Source organism: Aegilops tauschii, chromosome 5 (genome assembly GCF_002575655.3).
Source record: "Aegilops tauschii subsp. strangulata cultivar AL8/78 chromosome 5, Aet v6.0, whole genome shotgun sequence".
Taxonomy (NCBI): Eukaryota; Viridiplantae; Streptophyta; class Magnoliopsida; order Poales; family Poaceae; genus Aegilops; species Aegilops tauschii.
Window position 1 is genome coordinate 138735663 of NC_053039.3, and position 8808 is coordinate 138744470.

Sequence of the window (8808 nt, forward strand, 5' to 3'; positions counted from 1 at the left end):
ACTACCTCCGTCTCAGTTTACAAGTCCTGTGCGTATATCTAAGTTGCCAATCTTATCACCGTAATATAAACTATATAACATAAAAATTATACCGTTTGAAAATAGAACATATGAAATTTATATTGATATATTTTTTGTAATATTTGGCTTGTATTATGTTGGTCAAATTGACGACCTAGGGGTACACGCACGCCTTGTAAACTGAGAGAGAGGGAGTAGTACACGCTTTGATATTTTCGATTTGATTCAGCGAGGGGCTCCACGTGTTCGTATTCGGTGACTTTACTCAGCACTAGTAATAATGTATTCCCTCAGTCCGGAAATACTTGTCGGAGAAATGAATGTATCTAGACATATTTTAGTTTTAGATACATCCATTTTTATGCATTTGTGCGACAAGTATTTCCGGACTGAGGGAGTACGATATTAGTTGCACGTTATATTAGGTAAGATATACTCCCTCCGTTCTCAAATATAAGTCTTTCTAAAGATTTCAACAAGTGACTACATAGGAAGCAAAATGAGTGAATCTACACTCTAAAATATATCTACATACATCCGTATCTTGTAGTCTATTTGAATGTTTAAAAAGACTTATATTTAGGAACGGAGGGAGTAGTATCTGTTGCATGTTGGTATTTGGTAAGATATCAATTACTTTTTCGCTGGAATGGTAGGATATTAATTACATGGCTGATTTCAAGGGATAGCGTTGAGTCAAAACGTGTTTATAATCAATGGCAGTGGTGGGTAATTAGAGCGTTAAACGTGTTTGGTGCTCAACATTTGAGCGATTTGAACCGCTAGATAACATGATTTGACGGTCGAGATGGTTTGGATCTGCCCATTTGGGTCTTTTTATATTGGTATAGATATAGATAGATATAGATGACTTGGGGCAAACCCCTCTTGCGAGTGGGAACAGATAATGGCGACGCATCGTGCGTCGCACCCTTCTTGAAGACATCATGTGGACAGTTGATTGGTGTGGTGGATGCTTGTCGTGGATTCTGATGGTGCTGGTGCCACGGCCGGCTTGGGGTCGACGGTGGTTGTTCGGTAGTATTCTTTAGGGTTTTGGTGGCAGTGCCTTTGGCGTCCCAGAGCGGACATCTCTTCTCTCTCGTGAAAGTGCCTCACCCTGTTATTGTGCATGCACAAAAACCTCCCATGGTCGCCAATGTGTTGTGGCGAGCTTCGTGCTCTTGATGATATCGTGGTTCATCTTTGCTCATTGACGCGCAAGATGCTTTCTCAACTTGTTAATTATCTTGAATTTTGTGGCGAAGCTTCCAGCCAATGTTCATGTTCAGTTGCACTCATTGATGATGCAAACTACTGAGGTGTGACATGGGGCTCGTTACACATGTCACTGCGGTGCGTTAGGCTGCTTGTAAAGTTTTAATACTGTGCTCCCTCGATGACACCCACCCCCCCACCCCCCGTCAATTTGTGGTTTTTATGGCGATGATCCTTCTATCTGCTAGCTAAGGCATGCCTTGTCTTGGGTGTCCTTTTTCCTTTCTTCCTTTATTCATCTATACGTATGGTTTTTGGTCCGGTTTGCCTCATAAATGGGTTTTCCTCAAATTGAAAACCTAAACTAGTATAATTATGGATAAAAAACCATGGTGGTACACCTTTTTCTTCTTTGATAAAGGACATTTATATTCTCTCATAGTGAAGCATCCAAGGGATACAAATGCAATGGTCATACGTTCGGCCTCTGCACTACCAGGATGCACACAGTCAACACCAACACAAACACAAAGGATCTCACCGACAAAAAGCAAAGTCATTAAGGAGTCTAGGCAGAAAGAAAATAAAAAGAAGGAAGAAACAAAGGCAGACGATGCGACCAACAACACACACAAAATAAGAAGAGTACCACCACCCATCATGGTGATATGTTTGACTGTGGCAAGGCAAGTGTATGTCCTCGGATGCGAGGCTAATTCTAACTAATTCTAGTATGTCCTCGCTGCCCATCTTTATCATGGGTCTATTTCTCCTAACTAATGGGGTTCACGCTAGGTTAGATAGCTCGCGGTCTCGGTTCTTTTGGCAAGGGTTTGGGTCCAAGCGTGAGTACCACTTGGCTAAGTGGGTGGCAGTGTACCGTCCAAAGCGGCACGATGGGCTAAAAGTGATCAATTCAAAGCTAATGAACGTTGCTATCCTAGTTAAGTGGATCCGGAAGCTCTCTCAAAACGAGTCTGGGTTGTCGGCAGAACTGCTGAATGTTAAATATTTTCTAAATGGCTCTTTCTTCGAGTCTAACTGTCGCGGATCACCCTTTTAGAATGGGATACAGGCGATGAAACCAACCTTCGCCTTGGGAGCAAGGTTTGAGGCGATCAATGAGCGGTCCATTCACTTCTAGTTTGATCTGTGGATAGATTTGCAGCCCCTCTGGATAGAGATCCAAGGGCTTTTTGAGCTTGTTGTCAATCCTACTATTAGTGTTGTCGAGGGTAATTTTCATTGTTGTGTGAACCTTTGTTACTCTATCTGTGTGTGAGCTTTATGATATATTAATTTAAAGCCGGACACCTCTAACGTCTTCATTTAAAAAAATACAGATGAAAGGAAATCCGCCAAAATTGATGCAATCATGCCGGTGAAACAACCTGACATTTCCATCAAACTGAGCGATATGAGTGAGATCCTCAAGGCTCAGTTGACGAATATAATCATCACTGAATCCAAGTTTATCTACATATGTTTGTTACAGCATTAGTTGCACTCATTTTCTTTCGAGACCATGAAGGAGAGGTTCCAATCAATTATACACAAGATTGTCGCTTGTCCGGTGCTAAGCAGCTCTTAATCTCTTCATACAAATTACGCCTCACATCCATTTCATCAATCAAACAATCCCCTATGTATGTATACCTTAGTACTCTTTCACTACAAAATGCACAGTTTCTTGACGCCAGATCCCTCCATCTTCAGCCGGAGATGTAGCTGTACAACTGTAGCCATGCCATGCCGCCGGTCACCAGCACCTGTCGGCGTCCCTCCACTTGAGGTACTCGACGCCACCGAGGTAGTGCGCGTACGCGCCGGCGATGACGAAGAGATGGAACAGCTGGTGGCTGTGCCCGACGAGGTCGAACCTCCCGGGGAACCACCGCTCCGGCACGCGCGCCGCGTAGACGGCGGCGCCGAGCCCGTAGAGCGCGCCCATGAGCGCCTCGTAGCACGCAGTCACGGCGGCCTCCCGCCGGCCGCCGTATAGCACGAGCTTGTGCGCGACGGGGATGAGCCCCGACACGCCCATGCATGAGAAGAGCCCGGCGCGGAGCGGGCGGAACTCGGGCGCCTGGAACACCGGCACCAGCGACGCCGTGACCGCCGCGGCGCCGAAGGCGGTGATGAAGCCCATGTAGAGCCGCTGGAGCCCCGGGTGGCAGAGGAAGGAGTAGTAGACGACCGGGTAGAAGGAGGTGACGATCAGGGCGGCGATGCCGGCGTAGTCCAGCCGGAGCGTCACGTACGCCATTCTCTCCGAGTGGCACAGCACCAGGTGGCATGCGCTGCTCGTAAGTAGGCACACCATGGCTCCGCACAGGTACGCGAACATCGGCCACCGCGTGATCGGATCGGCGGAGGCAGCGTCCACGGCCCGTGGCGCCGCGCTCGCGTCCTGCTGCGCCTGCGGTTCATGCGGGATTTAGCAGGGGAAGACGTAGTACAAACTGAAGCTTAATTTCTCGGATAAATAGCACGCTCGCTGGAATTAATTACGAATTCTCTTTGGTGCTCTCGAATAAAACTCAATTTTAGGTGACTTATTAAGAGGCAGTTGTGTAATTAGTGAAAATATATTTAAGTTTGTGAATGATGCAATATCAAATTGTATACTATTTGATATATATCTGCTTACAATATTGATGAACTAGGGTTCAAATGGACAGGGATTTGTGAACCAGGGGAACATCTAGTTATGCTAAGAGTTAAATGCAAGGAAGGTCCTAATTTTTTCTAAGAAATGTCAAGTGAGTCCCGATTCAGTGAAAATGCCCATCTCGTCTTAAATCTTTTGTAAAAATTTCATCGGAGATCCTATTGACCGCTAACCCGTGCTCACTAGCCTACGGGGCGCTTTGAGCGCAACCCCGTTGACAGAGGATCCACCGGTCATATCTGCGAAATGTGGATCTTTGCAAAAACACCTCACGATCATATTCCCTCCTATTTTGTGGTCCATCCCCTCTCCTTACCGGTTCGAGTGAATCAGGCGCTACCGGCGACAATCGGGCTCTAGCAAGACGCGGTGATCATAGTCCAGCAAGTAACTGGCGGTGGTGTCCATGAGGATGACGATGTAGCGTGCCTACCAGTTCGTGTGTCAGGTTGAGACCACAGACATGCCTTGGTTGCTTGCGCGACACAACAGAGTGGGCACGGTGGCTGCGCACATGAAAGTGCTTGAGCAGCAGACAAGAGTGTAACGTAGGAGGGTTAGCAAGTTAGGGTTGCGCTGCATCTAGAGGAGGTGAGCAGAGCCCTATGTTCATTGGAGGGAGGTTGGAAGTGCTAGGATGATGGTGCTACATGCCATGACGGGAAGCAGGAGGAGGGCAGAGGGGCCAGGAGCTCAGCACAATCATGTTGTGGTGGTTGGGAACGACAACAGAGCATGGCAACGATGGCAACAAGGTCCACCTTTCCCCGGCGCCGTAGCCTCCCGCGTGGTCCCTACGGCTCTCTAGCCTTGACACACCAGCTCTCTGCCAGCAGGGATGTGCATTTTCATAGAACCGAGACTCACTTGACACTTGGGGAGAAAATTTATGACTAGCCTTGCATTTAACTCTTATGCAAACCCATCTTTGCGCCTAGTTATGTATGGATCCCTATGGAACTTCAATCTTACATGCCATTGTCTTACGCATCCACATGGTCTTGAAAATGTAAGTTTTCTCAGTAATTTATGTTGTGTTGAATATTGATTTAAAAAAATTGTACAATACTGAATTCAAAGCACCAGTCAGTTCGTCAAAAAATCCGAACTGATAGAGTGATGAGCAATATATGTTAATACTCCACGTCACGTATAAATTTATACTCACAGATAGATTAAGATTCCTCTAGTCTTTAAACGTGAGATCGATGTACAAAGTAAAAAAAATATTGCATTCGTAGGGTCTTGAACTCATAAACCTCTTGGCTTCATACCATGTTACATTAAGCAAATTCATCCAAAAGGCTAAACTAATGAAGAGAAAAGGCAATATATTCCAACATAAAAGCCCCAAAAGAACTACCACCAAATTAAAAGTTGGTGTAATCTTAACAGTTGTAAACTATGGTGTTTGAAATTACAAATTATCAATGCCTATGAAAGATTTTATGCACGAAGGCTCTTTTAGAGCATCTACAGCCGGACTCGGTAAATCCGACCTCTCAAACGCATACGGACGTGACCGGACGTGTATGCGGGCAGTGACCGGCCAGGCCTCAAATTTGCTTCTCTACATCCGTGTCTCTCATATTTTATTCCCTTAGATCCATGCAAACCATGCAAAATAAATCTATGTACTACTACTATAGGCTAGCTACGATTCGTCGTCGGAGATGTCCACGACGTCGGTGCCGGGCGCCGGGTGGACGGGCGCGTAGGAGTGATCCATCTTCTCCTCCTCATCATCCTCATCCATATATGCAGGCACCTCATCGTCTTTCACTGCGTGCTTCGCCTCCACCTCCTACCGACGACGGCGTCTGGCCTCCGCATCCGACTCTGACCAGAGGGAATCGAGGATCGTCTGCTGGTCCGACTACAGATCCGCGTCCCCAGCGTCCCGCACATCCTCCTCCTCCTCCTCCTTCTGATCCACCGCGTTCGGAGGTAGCCCCGCGGCGATCCGGGCTTCGCGCCTTGCACAGATCTGCTCAAGGAGCTGCAGCCAGCGCTCCGATGTTAGATATGGGTAGCTCCTTACCCGACGGCGTGGGGGCATGCCTACTAGTGGTGCCGGACGGCGAGTGGAAAGTGGCGGCGGTGGCGGCGGACGGGGAAATGTGGACGGGTAGGGTTTCGGTGCCAGTGGTCGGCTTAAATAGCCGGCTAGGCACTACACGACCCGCCGGAGCGGTGCGACGCGGCGCCATCGGTCTGGCGTACGAGATAAGCTTCGCACCGTCGGGTTTCAGAGTGTTTTCCTGTGGGACCCTCATCAACAGTCCGACGTGGCGGACGCGCCTGGACGCTCGATGTGTAGACTGGATATGAGGTGTGCCAGTCAGCCCCGGCGTTTGAGGCTCGTTTAAGGAGCCCGTCCGGGTCGCATTTCTGTGACGATAAATCACCGGGATGTCCGCCCGGATGTTTGAGACGGGTTTGGGGCGTCCCGCGTCCGATTGTAGATGTTCTTACGAATGCTCCTAGGCTCCTAGTTCCCTTGCAGAGCTGCACGGTACAGCACATGCACGAAGAGAAAATGCACGAATTGCAAAGCAAATGTCATTATTTTCCATGAAGGTTATAAATCCAAGTCTTGCCATCTGTCAGTGCACGTGGAACTGCAACATACAGCTAACGTGATTCGATTGGTTGACCAAAATGAGCTAATCAAGGCTTGCACAACCAAATAAGTGGCTGTCCATCACATTCATGGAAAAGTAGAGCGTTGCATTACCTCTACCGACGAAGGTGACACAATCTTAAAGTTTCTTTTTGTGGGATTAAAGATTCCATTTTGACCATCAGTTTTGATGGAAATATGTTCCCTTGCATAAAAATAAATGAACTTTATATAAGAATATTGTACAAATGATTATAGTAAAATCAATGTTATGATTTTGCTAATAATTATTTCCTTGTTCATGAGTAAACTTGTAAAAGTTTGACCAGCGCAGATCCTAAAAAGGGCGTACACTGTCCTGAATAAGAGGGAGATCTGTATATCTATATAGTATAAGATTCCGGACTTTTTCAATCTATATCATTTTTGTATTACTAAAAAAAATGTGAGACACATTGACAAAACCCAGCAGTTGGGACACATTGGCACTAGTCAATCTGTTGGCAAGAACCTTAATAATAGAAGGTGCCTTTGGGTTTGGGAAACATTGTGGTTGGCACAACGTGAATGCACCAAAAGCAATCAACCTATCAAGGGTACCTCCTGCATCTTACTACTACTACTCTGAAGAAAAAGTAAACCAACAAACATGTCCTGCATGCATCAAGCTCAAGAACCCTAGCTAGCACAGCACAGGAAAGCAAGGGAAAAGGACTCCCAAGCATAAATGCAATGCTGGTGCCCTGCCACACCACCGCCCCATTAAATTAAAACTGGCCAACCAGCTCCAAAACCAATATAGTAGTACTATAATTTCTACCTACCAACCTACCTTCAACATGACAGGTCCAGTTAACCAGAGCACATGAACACATGACAATGGCACTTAACCATTAATTGAATAAACAAGCAGAGTAAGTGGTGGAATCAATGGTGATTAGTATAGTTGTACCTGGATCAGCGCAACATGGTGGTGAGAGGGCGAGGATGATGTGTTGGGTGGACAGCTGTTCGGGATCTCCTCCTCGTTTCCAGACAAATCTGCGGCAGCTGGAGGCAGCAGGAGGCAGGCGGCTGCCTCATGCTTCAGCGCCCCTGTCACGTTGGCCATCGCCATCAGATCTCCCCAGTAGCTCCTAGTCGATGGCGTGTCGTCAAATGTGTTCCCGCCGCCGTCCCGTGGGATCACCATTGCCGTGAGGATCGTCAAGCACAGGAACAGCAGGAATCCTACCAAATGCCTGCGCATGTAGAGCAACAGAGTCGAGATGATTCAGGGGAATCGCCTCGCCATTGATGAGCATATTGCAATCGGTTAAGGGACTTACGACCAGACGTTGAGGGTCTCGTTGTGGATGGAGAAGATGCTGAGGATGGTCTCCTTCATCGGCCACTCGCACCGGTAGTAGCCGTGGATGTACTCGTTGTCCTTGAGCCACTCCGGCAGCGCCTCGTAGCCGATCAGCTCGCACTGGTGCTTCTTGCTCTTGTCGTCGTGGTCAGGGCCTTTGCAGGAAGTGGAAGAGGCCATTGGTCTCTCCTCCATGCTTGCGCTTGTTGGATGTACCAAACCAGGAAACCCTTTTAGGTACAGGCTTGACTTGTCCATCTCCACGGGACAATGGAGGTCGCCAAATGCCGATGTTGGTTACTTGTGCAATGGTAGAGAGAGGAAATAAGGTTTCTGGGTGTGCACGCGGAGTGGACAACTCTGCCTCTATATATGGTACTCTCTGGTCTCTCCTCTTGTGATTGGTGCCACGTTGCTCTGTGGAGCCAAACAAGAAGTGCAAGCAATTGGGATCGCAGAGCTAATGTACTAATTCTAATAATATTCCAAGTCGATCCCTCCACGTAGATGCGAAGATTCCAATGGCTCGTGGCATATTAGTTGTGGTCCTTGTGGATTCATCTGAGGTGATGAGCACGGCACTACCACAAATACGTTCATAGCCGACGAACGGCTCAAGCGATTATTCAGGAAGGGTTTTTTAAACCGTCCATTGTAGAAGTGTATGGTAATAAAATGGATCACAGAGCTATGATGAGAGCAGTCAATAATACAGTGGTAGCAGAACATGAAGGCGCGCGTTACCGCCCTCGTCCATTTTAATGAAAGAATAATTTAAATATCTGAGAATATCTAAACATGACAAAACTTTGAGAAAAAAACATTGTGGACATATTTGTTCAAACTTTATATATAGGTTGCAAAATGGACAAGGGTGACAATACCATGTATTAGTGTCATTGTCCAAAAAAAAAGGTTTGTAGA

The 8808-nt window shown here is 47.0% G+C and overlaps 1 protein-coding gene across 2 annotated transcripts; it reads right to left on the minus strand.

Annotated features, from left to right (window-relative positions):
* Positions 1–2621: 2621 nt before the first annotated feature.
* On the minus strand, positions 2622–8247 carry LOC109753777 (heptahelical transmembrane protein 4). Of its 2 annotated transcripts, XM_020312703.4 has the most exons (3): positions 7862–8247; positions 7486–7774; positions 2622–3658 (listed from the first exon to the last, which is right to left on the minus strand). In XM_020312703.4, exons 1-3 carry the CDS (start codon positions 8140–8142, stop codon positions 2999–3001), a joined length of 1230 nt encoding a protein of 409 aa, XP_020168292.1. In that variant the 5' UTR covers positions 8143–8247; the 3' UTR covers positions 2622–2998. The 2 variants fall into 2 exon arrangements, with proteins under 2 accessions (XP_020168292.1, XP_045084491.1); XM_045228556.1 differs by lacking the exons at positions 7486–7774; positions 7862–8247 and adding an exon at positions 6648–6734.
* Positions 8248–8808: the final 561 nt, after the last annotated feature.